This window comes from Melospiza melodia, chromosome 7 (assembly GCF_035770615.1).
Source record: "Melospiza melodia melodia isolate bMelMel2 chromosome 7, bMelMel2.pri, whole genome shotgun sequence".
Taxonomy (NCBI): domain Eukaryota; kingdom Metazoa; phylum Chordata; class Aves; order Passeriformes; family Passerellidae; genus Melospiza; species Melospiza melodia.
Window position 1 is genome coordinate 28,951,762 of NC_086200.1, and position 14,766 is coordinate 28,966,527.

The window sequence follows — 14,766 nt, forward strand, 5'->3', positions numbered from 1 at the left end:
ACTTTCTCCAACAAACCAACTTCTTGTGCTCTGAAATGGCTCAAGAAAGACCAAACCATCCTTCCCTCTCCTCAAGGAGGTTCATCTCTTCTCAGGAAGCTCATGGAAGGGAGTCAGACCATGGGGTGATGCTGCTTTGGAAGAGACACCCAAGGAGGTTCCTCTCTTCTCAGGAAGCTCATGGAAGGGAGTCAGAACCTGGGGTGATGCTGCTTTAGAAGAGACACCCAAGCTCTACAGGAGCAAGCACCTTCCCCAGCAGCCCCAAAAGCTGAGGGAGAGGCAGGGAACCCCCCAAACTGCCAAACCCTCCACCCACTTCTCCCATGGGGACAGCTTCTCCCTTAGCTGCTCTGGCCTCTGGCACAGAGCAGTCCCAAATGTGGCACCATCAGAGACCCCCAGCCCTCCAGGAAACCTCCTGACCACCTCAAGTCCCTGTGAGGGGAAGGGGCTCCCAGTGATGATGGTGAGAGCTTCTCCTCTCATGCCTCAGGGCCCAGGAAGCAGGGACATGGCAGGGAGTCACTGCCCTCTCTGGTGACATTCTTGTCATTCTCCGAGCTCCAGCTCTGTCACAGAAACTGAGTCACAAACATACCTGGATATTTTTTCTCTCTCTCCTTGTTTTAATCAGCTCTATTTTAAGTAGCTTTGCAATACATTTTTTTTTTTTTCTCTCCAAAATGTTGTTTTCCTGGTAATTACTCAGTCACAATGAGATTTGCTGGTCCTCGTTCTGCTGCACACCCAGTCCTGTGTCGGCCCAGCAGAACAGCCTGCCCCAGCTGCGAGGAGGGGGGCAGGACTGTAAGGGGGGGAAAAAGGTGTAAAAAATAGAAAACACCAGGCGAGGATGATTCCAGCTGCGATCCTTGGCTACCTGTGCAGTGATCCACAGGCTGGCAGTGGCTCCCACAGCAACTCCCAGCACGCAGGAGGGCTCAGAGAGGCCCAGCCTGCCCCTGGCGAAGGCAGGACAGCTTGGTGGCCTCAGAGCTTACCCTGTAGCTTTCCTCAAATCATGCAGAATGGCTCGCAGAGCTGAAATGTCCATTTATTGACAACAGTAATAATTTAAGATTTATAAAAACCCCTTTCAGTGTTGAGTATCAGCGGGCGAGGTTATAAAGAGAAATAAAAGGGACTCGAGATGGGACGGGGAAGGATCCCGGGGTCTACTTGAGAGTTCCTGTTTCAGTGACAGCTATTGGTCCTCCCCAGCTGGTGATCCTGGGGCAGGGGGGGGGAGGCAGCATCCTTATACTTCCATTTTAGACGTCAATCTCCAAAGCAGAAAAAAAAGATAGTATCCAAGGGGGAGGAGGAGCAAAAGAAATAAAAAGAAAGGGATCTCAAATTCAAACCCATACAAACAACATTTCCATTCGGGATTCAACCACTCGCTCAGCACCTCGGGGTTCCCAGCCGGGGAGCGCAGCAGCCTCGCACTGCAATGGGTAAAGTCCACGCAAAGAGGATGTTTTTATTGACAGACAGAGCTCTTTTCCCCCCTTTTTTTCATCACAGAACTTGAGGCTTCTCATCTCTGAAGGACCCAGAGGCTCCGTGTCTTCAGAAATCAAAAGGAAATTCTGGGGGCACTGCTCCTGCCTCGTCCCCTCCCCTCGCTCTGCTCTGGAAGCCCCTTTGGCTGCTCGCGGTGCCCAGGGAGGGAAGGGGAACAGTGGAAGGGCCCCGGGGACAGAGGGTGCGTTAAGATTCATGAGTTGTTCGATGAGTTTTCATTACTTGGTGAGCTGGAGGAAGAGGAGGAGGAGGAGGATGACGAGAAGTTCATCCCTGTGAGTCCTGGGGGGTTTGTGGCAGTGTTTTGTCCACTTAAACTTTTCCGGCAGACGGGACACGTGTCATGCTTTGGGGAGCAGACAAAAAAAAAAAACAAAAAACAAAACAAGAAATAGGGGAAACGGGATTAGAAACACAACAGGGGAGCAGCACTCGAGGAATGGGCTGGGATGACACTCCATCCTCTGACCACAGGTGCTCAGGCCTCATCGTGGAGGTAGGAAAATATTTACAGAGGGGAGCAGGAGCAGACAAAGCCCCCAGTGCTGCAGGCCCCAGGCACTCACCTGCTCCAGCCACGGGACGATGCAGCCGTCGTGGAACAGGTGATTGCACGGTAACTGCCGCACGTTCTCCCCGACTGTGTAATCTTCCTTACACACAGGGCACTCCAACCCGGAATCTGCATGGCACACAGAAAGCCAAGCCCAGCTGAGCAAAGGAGGAGAGAACGAGGTGCAAAGCCCCTGACTCTGGACTTGTCATCCCTCTCCCCTTCCCTAGCATGGCTCTGTTCCTGTCAGGAGGAAAGCTTGGAGCTCTACAGTCCCCACACCATTCCTGTCAGGAGGAAAGCTTGGAGCTCTACAGTCCCCACACCATTCCTGTCAGGATGAATGCTTGGTTCTCTGCAGTCCTCACACCATCACCCCACTTCCCACTGCCCAGGCTATGCCTCATCCTTCCTTTCCCTTCTGCTTTTCCATCTCTGTCCACACTGAACTTCTCAAAACCTCCCCAGAGCAAATCCGTCCAACCTATATTGTTCTTTTTTTGTGTGAGTGTAACAGAGCCCCTTCAGCTTTGAAATGTTTTATGCCTCAAAGGTACAAACAGACAAATTTTAAGTCTCAAGAAAGTATTACAGAGAGCTTCCAGTGCACAACTCCATGGAGCAGACACGTACCTACGTGCTCCTGTGTGATCTGTATGGTGGGGAGGGCCTGGATCTTCTCTTTGTCCGCTGGCGGCGGTCCAGTGTTTTCAAACTGATTCAGTAACTGGAAAAACAACCAGCCAGGCAGGCAGAACAGAGAGGTGAGCTCAGCAGCACACAGAATCCACTCGTTTCCTGAGCCAGGGCACCTGGACTTAGATGCACTTACACAAGCACTGTCTGGTGTTCTTTTCTGTTTCCCCTCACAGCAAGTACAACAATTTTACAACACCTGGCAGTGACCACTGCAGATCCTTTCCCATTTCAGTCCCCCAGCCCCTGATTCCCTGCATCCCCAGAGGTGCTGCCCCTCCTGCAGCACTGCACAGGAGGATGGAGCTGCAGGGAACCCCAGTTTTACCTGTGTGATAATCGCATCCAGGCCGTTGGCACCCCAGGCGTAGTCCATCGGATTTGAGTGCAGGACTCCCCTGAGGAGCAAGGACAGCAAGTGAGTTCATCCTGGAGCACCAAGGAGACACTGTCACAGAGAGCAGCACATCCTCCAACTCACCAAGGGCCCAGGCCTAGGTTTGGAATTGTGGTCGGTGCAATAATTCCATTGACCAGCTGCTGGATAATTCTGAAAGGTAAGAAAACCAGGATTGTGTAAGAATTAAAGTTTGCTGGCTGTCACATTGTTGGGGGCAATTAAAAATAACCTACAGCAATTCCAATGGCAGCTTAGAGAGTGATCAGCCACTGATAAAGTTTCAATATTTGATTCATAAGGGGAAAATTCCTGACATGATGGCGAGTGGCTCCCAAGATGCACTTCCACACTGTCTGGTGTTCTCTTCTGTTTCCCCTTACAGAAGTACAACATTTTTGCAACACCTGGGAATGACCAGGGAATATTCTCCCACTAGAGGACAAGCTCCTAAGCACAGTCTATGTCACCATCCAGCTAAAACACCCCAATAGACCCCAACAGGCTCAGGTGGGACACAGATGGCAAAAATAGCCTACAGAAATTGCAATGGCAGCTTAGGGAGTGATCAGCCACTGATAAAGTCTCAATATTTGATTCATAAGGGGACAATTCCTGACATGATGGTGAATGGCTCCCAAGATGCACTTACACAAACACTGCCTGTTGTTCTCTTCAAGTACAACAATTTTGCAACACCTGGCAATGACCAGGGAATATTCTCCCACTTGAGGACAAACTCCTAAGCTCAGTCCATGTCACCACTCAGCTAAAAAACCCCAAACAGATCCCAACAGGCTCAGGTGGGACACAGATGGCAAAAATACCCTACAGCAATTGCAATGGCAGCTTAGGGAGTGATCAGCCACTGATAAAGTCTCAATATTTGAAACTTTTAAGAGTTCTCTTTTAAGAGCTTCTTGTTCATAAGGGGACAATTCCTGACACAATGGCAACTGGCTCCTAAGATGCACTTACACACTGCCTGGTGTTCTCTTCAAGTACAACAATTTTGCAACACCTGGCAATGACCAGGGAATATTCTCCCACTAGAGGACAAGCTCCTAAGCACAGTCTATGTCACCACCCAGCTAAAACACCCCAAACAAACCCCAAAAGCAGGAGCCGCCAACACGCTTAGGCGGCACACAGACGTCACCCGCGGCAGCGCTGGAAATCTTTGGGATGCCGCTCCAACAAACCAGGAGGAAAGGTGAGGAACACCAAGGATCCCCGCTGAGGTTCCAGAATGTTCCTCACCCTTCCAGCGTGGGCACTCCCTCGTGCCTGCCCGAGGCCCGGCGCGTGGCCAGGCGGGCGCGGGGCTGCCGGGCGCCGTAGCGGTGCCGGGACTGGTGCTCGCGCTCCCGCCGGTTCTCCGAGTCCCGGTTGTCCTCTGCCTGCTGCACGTTGGACCCGAAGGGAAACTCAAAGCTGTCGTCAAAGAAGCCAAAAGCAAACTGGCCATAGCCCGGGGGCAAGGTGAACAAGTGCTGATCCACGTTCTGGAGGGAGGGAGGGAATGCAGAGGACAGATTGTAACAACAGGAATGACAGTAAAATTCAGAACAGGACAAAGATGCTGCTGGCCACCTCCACCCCAGCCCCTGCAGTCTGCCACACTTGACCCAACACCTGTTGTGGTGTGCTGTAATGTCCCATTCTGGCCTTCCAGGTCACTTCCCCAGGTGTGCCTATGCCTCTCTCCCTTCCCCCTTGCCCCCATGCTGAGTGAGTCCTGTCAATCAGGCTGAACATTCCAGCAAGGCGTCGTGTGGTTGGTCAAGTTCAAAGGATGCCCCTATGCCCAGGGGTCATTGGCCTGTCTGGGTATCACCTTCCCCTGAGACCCTGCCCCTCTCACCTGGTTGGTGGCTCACCTGTACCTCCCCTCCCCCTGTCCCTGAGCTTAAAAGGTGATCAGACCATGCGGGGGGATTCTGTTGGAGCAGTTGCTCACGTTCAGACCTCTGTAACCATGGAATAAACCTCTGGACATTAAACCCTCCAGCAGAATCCTCTCCTTTTTCTCTTCACCATCACTTGAAGCTATTCCTCCTGAGGTAAACGGGGTTCCTAACCAGCCTGGACTTGTTCAGTGCCCAGCTGCAATCTCCAGCAAGCCAAGGTATCTCTGGGGTGATACACCACAGTTGCTGCCTTTGGCCCAGCAGCGAGGGTCAGACTGGCCCAGGCACAATCTAACTGGTAATACTGGGAGCCTTATTCCAATAAACACCCATAAGTTGTTTGATCTCACTCTGACATTGCTCTTCATGGCCACTTCTAACTGGAACGTGACATACCTGCAGCAGCAGTTTCAAAGTCTATGAGTAAATACATGTGTGCTAATATTTTCTCTAATATGAGTGATTGGAGTAAATAGTTTGTAGTGAAATGGGAAGGTCAGTTCCAAATCACAGCCCCTAAAAGTTCTGAGATGCTTGGATCAAAGTGATTCATAAGGGGACAATTCCTGACATGATGGCAATTCCTGATAGGATGCACTTCCACACTGGCTGATGTCCTCTTCTGTTTCTCCTCACAGCAAGTACATTTCTGCAACACCTGGGAATGACCAGGGAATATTCTCCCACTAGAGGACAAACTGCTAAGCAGAGTCCATGTCACATCCAGCTAAAACACTCCCAAACAGACCCCAAGAGCAGGAGCTGCCAACAGGCTCAGGTGGCACACAGATGTCACAGCCTGGGGTGACACTGGGATCAGCACCCTCAGCAGCAGCTCAGTGAGGAACAGACACTGGAACTGCACACAAAGGCAGAAATAATCACATTTCCCTGGTTTTTCTTTGGTGTGTCACTGCTGCTTCCAAGCTGAGGCTACTGCATAGCAACACACCCAAATCCTGCTGAGCCCCTTCACAACTGGAATCAGCTGAGTGATGGTCCCATGGAACACACACAGCAAAAATATGGGATGTGGAGATTGCAGGAGCAGCATGTGGAGGATATGAATTCCCCCTTTCCAAGTTCTGTCACGAGCTGGGAAATGTTTAAACGATGCACTATTGGAAAAATATTCAATCCAAGAGCAAAGCAGAAGGTGGTGGAGGAGAGAAAGGACTTGCTCACCTCAAAAGGATGCCTGCTCTGATCAGGGGCTGACGTGGAGGAGCTGGTCTCATTGTCAGCATTCCTGTGGAGAATGAAGAGCACTGGTAATCTTCTCACAGCAGCTTCCAAGGCTTTTCTGCCCCCCCCTCCCATCCCAGGGCAGAGGCAGCTCAACAGAGCCTGGTCCTCCCTCAGCTGCTGATTTTCTGATTGCCTCAATCAATTTTCCCTCCCTGAATCTTTCATTTTCCCACATCCTCACCCACTTCTCCATACTCTATTAGAGCTCACAGGCTTCACAGAAGTGTCTGAACCATGATGTCAAGTGAGGATTTGCCCAACAATCCATCTCAAACACACCAGCTAATCCTCCAGAGCACCAGGAAGACTTAAAGCACAAACGCTGATCTCTGTGACCCCGAGACACAGAAGTCTAATCTTGAATCAAAGAAACTTCTCTACAGAACCAAACAGCTCAGAATGTTGGGAAAACTCCAACTCTTGTCAGACTTCTGCTTTCAGAGCTGCAGGAACATTTCCTGCTCAGAGCCAAGTTCATGGCACTGAAACCACAGAGATTCAGCAAATATGGGACTCTCCCAAGGTCACAGGGAATCACCAAAACAGTCAGGATCAGCCAGCATGGATTTTCTGGCTCCAGGGCTGGTGATCAAACCAACCATCACCTGCTCAGTGCAGAAGCCCCAGGCCATGCACCACAACCATTAGGCAGCAACACCCATTGCCCCTGGCCCCTGCACTGCCAGTCACAGCTGGGGCCTCACAAACAAAAGTGAAACATTTTAAAACATTCCTGCTGCTTCTGCCACCTGTGGCAGCAGAGCAGCACAGAAACACGGACTTCACTGCTCCAGGGCAGAGTCCAAAGTCTCAGCCACAACGTTTTGCTGCTCATTCCCAACACAGTCACTGCTTACACTGAGGTGTTCATGCACTCACCGTTCCCAGATCCCTGTCTGGGGTTATCTCTGCCCTGATCAGGTCAGAGCCACCACACAGCACAGGCAAAACCTCCCTAACACTTCTTTCTGTTTGTTTGGAATCAAACCATTCCTGTCCCACCCCTCAGCATTGCTCAGATTGGCCTGTGGATGCAAACTCTGCCAACAAAGCACTGTAATCCAAAAGTGAGGAAAAACTGAGCTAAAGCTGGGGCAGAAGCAATAGAAATCTCTCTGGGGTTATCTCTGCCCTGATCAGGTCAGGGCCACCACACAGGACAGAGAAAACCTCCCTAGCACTTCTTTATGTTTGTTTGGAATCAAATCATTCCTGCTCCACCCCTCAGCAGAGACATTGGATGCTCAGTATTGCCATGGCAGATTGGGCTGTGGGTGCAAACTGTGCCAACAAAGCACTGTAATCTAAAAGTGAGGAAAAACTGAGCTAAAGCTGGGGCAGAAGCAATAGAAACCTCTCTCTGGGGTTATCTCTGCTCTGATCAGGTCAAAACCACCACACAGGACAGAGAAAACCTCCCTAGCACTTCTTTCTGTTTGTTTGGAAATCAAACCATTCCTGTCCCACCCCTCAGCATTGCTCAGATTGGCCTGTGGGTGCAAATTGTGCCAACAAAGCACTGGATTCCAAAAGTGAGGAAAAACTGAGCTAAAGCTGGGGCAGAAGCAATAGAAACCTCTCTGGGGTTATCTCTGCTCTGATCAGGTCAGAGCCACCACACAGGACAGAGAAAACCTCCCTAACACTTCTTTATATTTGTTTGAAATCAAACCATTCCTGCTCCACCCCTCAGCAGAGACATTGGATGCTCAGTATTGCCATGGCAGATTGGGCTGTGGGTGCAAATTGTGCCAACAAAGCACTGGATTCCAAAAGTGAGGAAAAACTGAGCTAAAGCTGGGGCAGAAGCAATAGAAATCTCTGTCTGGGGTTATCTCTGCTCTGATCAGGTCAGAGCCACCACACAGGACAGAGAAAACCTCCCTAACACTTCTTTATATTTGTTTGAAATTAAACCATTCCTGCTGCACCCCTCAGCAGAGACATTGGATGCTCAGTATTGCCATGGCAGATTGGGCTGTGGGTGCAAATTGTGCCAACAAAGCACAGTAATCCAAAAGTGAGGAAAAACTGAGCTAAAGCTGGGGCAGAAGCAATAGAAACCTCTGTCTGGGGTTATCTCTGCCCTGATCAGGTCAAAACCACCACACAGCACGGAGAAAACCTCCCCAGCACTTCTTTATGTTTGTCTGAAATCAAACCATTCCTGTCCCACCCCTCAGCATTGCTCAGATTGGCCTGTGGATGCAAACTGTGCCAACAAAGCACTGGATTCCAAAAGTGAGGAAAAACTGAGCTAAAGCTGGGGCAGAAGCAATAGAAATGGTGCATTTTACATCAAACATTGCCTCTAAACTGGGAAGGGAGCACTCACCATTCCCAGATCCCTTTCTCTGGGGTTATCTCTGCCCTGATCAGGTCAGAGCCACCACACAGGACAGAGAAAACCTCCCTAACACTTCTTTATGTTGGTTTGAAACCAAACCATTCCTGTCCCACCCCTCAGCAGAGCCATTGTGGACGCTCAGCATTGCTCAGATTGGCCTGTGGGTGCAAACAGTGCCAACAAAGCACTGGATTCCAAAAGTGAGGAAAGATGAGCTAAAGCTGGGGCAGAAGCAATAAAACAGTGCATTTTACAGCAAACATTGAACTAGGAAGGGAGCAAAGCAACGTGGGCTCAGTGGAGCAGCACAGTACCTTGGCTCCTCAGGAAGCTCTTCAATAAAACCAGACTCACACCGTGGGCAGATGTAGTCCTGCAGGAGAAGACACACACTGGGTGAGAGGAGGAGGTGGCAGCCCAGAGCTGCAGGCTGTGACAGGGTGGGAGGGTGCACATGCAACAGTCCCAGAGCCAGAGACACCCCAAAGCCCAGCATTTCCCTTCCAGAGCTCAGCTTCAGCACGATGAGGGTGATGCTGATGAATCCCCAGTACAGACAGAGCTGATGCAGCTCCAGTGAAGTGAAAGTGAAACAACAAAGCCACAAACTTTGGCCCAGCTGCGTGTTTGAGGAGCAGGACACAACGTGGGAATGGCAGCAGGGGTTTGGGGAGGTTGTGGTGCTCAGGGAGGCTGAATGGTCCCTGTCACTGACACAGCCTGAGGGTCACAGCTCACAGGGACACTCTGAGCTGTTGTGTAGCCAGGACCTCACACTGTCACACCCAGAGCTCACTACAGAGAGCTGTCACCATCCCTGAGCGTGCCAGCACACACAGGCTGAGTGTGCAGCCCCTCCTCACATTTCTGGGCTTAGTGAGGAGGAATTTATCCTCTACAACCAGCCCAGGACTCTGGACACCCCGAAATGGAACTGTTTCACTTCACTTCAAGAAGCAGCACGGAGCCAATGCCATCCCTTGCCCCACACCACCCCAAATCCCTGTGCTGGCACAGCCAGGCTCAGCACGGAAGGCATTTAAGAGCTTCTAAAAATAATGTTTGCCACTTCCTTTTGCTGCTGTGCTGGAACTGGCACAGCCCTGAGCCAGACTGAGGGATTCCCCCAAGGAGCTGAGGCTGATAAAGCCCTTGGGGTCGCTCCTCTGGCCCCTAGAGCCAACCCTGATAAGGCCCAAGGGAATGAGCACAGCTTGGAGCCCCTGAACGTGCTGTGTCTGCTCAGGGAGATACAGGAGGAGACTGGGAGAGGTGGCTGCTCCTTCTCCCACACAGGACTGAGATGGAACAACCATCTCTGCACCACTGACATCAGATCAGGCTCTGCTGGGTGAGCACAGGGAGCTGTAGCCCATTAAAACCCCCTGCCCATTAAAACCCCATTTGTGGCACAAACTGGTGAGGGACACACATGGCACGAGGGTGAGTGGCCATGGCCTGAGCACCCTGCCCAGGGAGCTGCTGTGTGTCTGTGTGTCTCTATGATCAGCACATTCCTCTGCAGCTGGAACAGCACAAATGTCAACGTTTGTTGTTTCTCGGGCTGTTTGAGTCCCTCCTTTGGCAGCGCTGGTTACTGCGCCTGCAGGTGGGGAGTGAAACCTGAGAGAAAACCTGAGGAAACCTAAATCCCCAAAACCAGCTCCTAAACTCACAGATCTGAGCCCCCCAAACCCAGCTGGCACAGCCAGATGTGCACACAAGCAGCTGTGAGCACAGCCCAGCACCAGCTGTTTGAACCGAAATAAAAACCAGATTTCCCGCGTCACCTCCTGGCACCACAGCTCGGTGAGTTCGCCCTCACTCTCCCACACCAGCTGGGAGCTCCAGCATGGCCCACCCTGGCCCAAAAGAGAGGGCAAAAGGACAAAAAACACGTCCCAAAGCAGCCACCCCCGGCAGGGACAGCTCTGCTTGTCCCCACAGGCTTTTCAAGCTCAGTGCCAGCACCCAGCAATGGCTTTTGGGGCAGGACAAAGAGACCAGCAGCACTCTCCAAACCACACCGAACACCTCAGGAAGCCAAGCAGGGGAACAACTGATCCAGCAAATCCTCACACTCCTTTTCCACCCACAGCAGTGCAAGCTCCACGCTCACACACCGCGTTTTGGTGCGTGATTCAAGCACCTGCCCAGGTGCCTACACAGCGTTTCTACCCACGTATTGCCGTGCACCTCCCTGCGCCCCAGCCGCCCCCACGGCCGGGCTGTTATGGTGTTCATTAAACCTCTCGAAAGAGCACGGAGAAACCCCAAACCCCGAAAAACCCCGAAAAACCCCCACACCCCGCGCTGCTTCACGGGTACCGGCTGGCATCAGGCTGCTCGGGCCGGGGGTGTCACAGCCGGTACCGGGGCTGTTGTCTGACCGCCTCCCGTCCCAGCCCGGTTCCCCGTGAGGCGCCCGGAGCGCTCGAACCGCCTCGGGCCTCCCCCATCGGGCGCACCGGGCCCGAGGGCCGCTCCCGCCGCGCCGCCGCCGCCCCTCGACCCGTTCCCACCGCCGCAGCCCCGTTCCCTCGCTACCGAGCCCCTCTCAACGCCCCCGAGCCGCGGTGCCACGGGCGGAGCCCCTCAGGGCAGCCCCCGCCTCTCCGGCCGCTCAGGCCCCCTGGGCCCCTCAGGCCTCGCCCCCCACGTGCCCGCCCCCTCGGAGCCGCCAGCCGGCCCTGCCCGCTCTCCCGGCCCTCCCCGGCGGCGCTCCCCGGTGCTCCGCTCACGGGCAGGCGCGGGGCGATCTCGGCCGAGCAGCAATGGCAGAAGAACCGGCCCGGCTGCGGCGACGCCTCCGCCATCTTCCCCTACCCGCCGGCCCCGCCCCCCGCGCGCGCCGCGGCGCCGACGGCGGCCGAGGGGGGACAAGGGACAGCGCGCGGCAGAAACGCGAAGGGGGGGGGGGGGGGGGGGGGGGGGAAAGCGCCGAGGGGGCGTGGCTAAACGAGGGCGTGGCTTTTAAATGTTAAATAATAGGCGTGGTTTGCCCAAATAAGGAGATGGGCGTGGCTAGGGAAAGTGGAGGGATGGATCCCCGATTCTGGGAACCCCTCGGTATTCCCGGAACCCTCCAATCCTTCCTGCTCTCCCCCCACCAAATCCTTCCTGCACCCCCTCCTCGCCCGGCCTGATCGCTCTCTCAGCCCCACGGAACCCCGAGCTTGAAAATATCAATTTAATTTTTAAAAGAAAAGGGGAAAAAATGAGCTGAGGTGAGGTTGAGTCTCCCAAAAAGAGGAAAAGGGGAGTGAAAAATAAATCCCGGTGAAAATCACGGGAGCTGCTTCAAGATGCAATAGCCCTAAAGGAACTGGAATCCCTGGGGTCCCAAAGCTCAGGGGCTGTTCTGTGGCGCTGCCAAGCCAGGGTTTTGGGGTGATTTTGGGGTATCCACGTGATTTTGGGGGGAGATTTCGGGGTGTCTACGTGATATGGCTTGATTTGGGGGTATTCACTTGATATGTGGGATTTTTGGGGTGATTTTGGCGGTATCCACTTGATATAGGTGATTTTTGGGGTGACTTTGGGAAGATTTTGAGGTATCCATGTGATATGGGTGATTTTGGGGAGATTTTGGGGTATCCCTGTGATCTGGGTGATTTTGGGGGTGATTTTGTGGATATTTGGGGTATCCACATGATATATGGGTGATTTTGGGGGTAGTTTTGGGGTATCCACGTGATATGGATGATTTTTGGGGGTGATTCTGGGGAGATCTTGGGGTATCCTCGTGATATCAGTGATTTTTGGGGAGATTTTAGAGTATCCACCCGATTCGGGTGATTTTGTGGGTATTTGGGGTATCCACGTGACATCAGTGATTTTTGGGGTGATTTTGGGGTATCCACGTAATATGGGTGATTTTTGGGGTGATATTTTTTGGAGATTTTGGGGAGATTTTTGAGGAGATTTTGGGGTATCCATATTATGTGGGTGATTTTTGGCGCGATTTCGAGGTATCCACGTAATATGGGTGATTTTGGGGTGATTTTTTGGGGAGATTTTGGGGAGATTTTTGGGGAGATTTTGGGGTACCCACGCACTGCAGCTATAAGATTTTGGGGAGGGGGAGATAGTGAGGCTGCCGGGCAGGACTGGAATGACAGAACTGTGGGGTTTTAAGGATTCTGCACAGCGGGGCTGTGTATTTTTAGGGTTTCTCGCCAGCCCCGCTCCCAGCAGGTGGCATCTTCATCCCAGCATTTGCCTCTCCAGCTTTGGAGCAGCCGGGGAGGGATTTACGGAGCAGCTCAGGAGCCCTGGAAATCTCAGCAGAGCAGCGACAGGGGCTGGACATATTTATTAATTTATTTACAGGATGATGAGGTTTATTTATTTACAGGTGGTGAGGAAACTGCTGCTCGTGTAATTCAGGAGGTGGGACCAGACAGAGCCAGACAGAGCCCTGCGGCTCCGGATGGGGCATTTCCCACCCCCGGGGAAGCTCCTTCCCTCCCGTTTCACCGTCGGAGGACGAGTCAGCACTCGATCAAATGGTGTGGGATGGTGGAGGGGGAGGGAAGGATGCGGCTGCACTGACTTTGTCCCTCTGGAATTCCCTGACGCAGGAGCCGTGCAAGGTGAGCGTGGCAGCGCTCAGATGGCAGAGGATGAGGATGCACAGGGAGATAAGGGCAGGAAAATGGGCGCACAGCAGTGGGGAGGGTCCCCAAAAACCTCTCACTCACCTGTTGGGGTCTGCATCCGTGTCAGGAATAAAAACCGTGCCCCTGCCTCATTGCTGGTGCTGCTCATGGAGAGGGGATTGCCCTTCTCGGGGGGCTGAGAGTTCCCCAAAAGCCCTTTGGGATCTGCATCCATGTCAGGACTGCAATCCCTGCCCATCCCTCATTGCTGGTGCTGCTCGTGGAGAGGGGATTGCCCTTCTCCAGCAGCTGAGGGTCCCCCAAAAGCCCCTCACTCACCTGTTGGGGTCTGCATCCATGGCAGGACTAAAATCCGTGCCCAATCCTCATTGCTGGTGCTGCTCATGGAGAGGGCATTGCCATTTTCTGGAGGTTGAGGGTCCCCAAAAGCCCCTCACTCATCTGTTGGGGTCTGCATCCATGGCAGGACTAAAAACCATGGCTCTGCCTCATGGCTGGTGCTGACCATGGAGAGGGGATCACCCTTTTCTGGGGGCTGAGGGTCCCCCCAAAGCCCCTTGGGATTTCCCTCCATGTCAGGACTGCAGCCCCTGCCCACCCCTCATTGCTGATCGCCCTTTTCTGGCAGCTGAGGGTCCCCCAAAAGCCCCTCACTCATCTGTTGGTGTTTCCTTCCACGTCAGGACTAAAACCTGTGCCCATCCCTCATTGCTGGTGCTGATCATGGAGAGAGGATTGCCATTTTATGGGGTCTGAGGGTCCCCAAAGCCCCTCACTCATCTCTTGGGGTTTCCCTCTGTGTCAGGACTGCAAACTGTGCCCATCCCTCATTGCTGATGCTGATCATGGAGAGGGGATCACCCTTCTCCAGCAGCTGAGGATCCCCCCAAAACCCCTCACTCATCTTTGGGGTCTGCATCCATGTCAGGACTGAAAGTCATGCCCATCCCTCATTGCTCGTGCTGATCATAGAGAGGAAATTCCCATTTTCTGGCAGCTGAGGCAGCCCCATCCCCTTCTTTTGGCCCCAGCCACGATTCTTCCCCACAAAGGGCACAAAAATCCCAAGCTTGGGGTGTATTTCCCTGTCCCCCTTTCCCTCTGCTGCCTCTGAGGGAGCTGTGTGTGTGCTCAGGAGCACATTTGAGTCACCCAGGTGAGGATTTTTTTTCCCACGGTTGCTGCAGAAAGGCAAAACTGCAGCAAACTCAGCTGGGAGGGCTGACGAGGAGGTGACACCTGCCCAGGTGGGATGGAGTCATCCTGAGGCACAGCCCGCTCCCAAATCGGCCACCCCGCTCGGGAAGGGGGTGTGGGGAAAATCTCCCGGGGCAAAATCCCAATGTTTGAGGGGTGGGAGGCTCCTCCAGCAGCTCAGAGCCACCATCCCACCTGGGCTGAGCAGTGTGTTGTCGCTCTGATTTTTTAAATTTTTTTTAAGCTTTCTGATGTTGACATTCTTG

General features: G+C 53.1%; 1 protein-coding gene across 1 annotated transcript; it reads right to left on the minus strand.

The window, feature by feature from the left end:
* Positions 1-1,036: 1,036 nt before the first annotated feature.
* On the minus strand, positions 1,037-11,521 carry RNF126 (ring finger protein 126). Its single transcript, XM_063160989.1, has 9 exons — positions 11,423-11,521; positions 8,996-9,054; positions 6,272-6,335; positions 4,437-4,681; positions 3,261-3,329; positions 3,108-3,177; positions 2,717-2,810; positions 2,097-2,212; positions 1,037-1,876 (listed from the first exon to the last, which is right to left on the minus strand). Exons 1-9 carry the CDS (start codon positions 11,495-11,497, stop codon positions 1,724-1,726), a joined length of 945 nt encoding a protein of 314 aa, XP_063017059.1. The 5' UTR covers positions 11,498-11,521; the 3' UTR covers positions 1,037-1,723.
* Between the last annotated feature and the right edge of the window lie 3,245 nt (positions 11,522-14,766).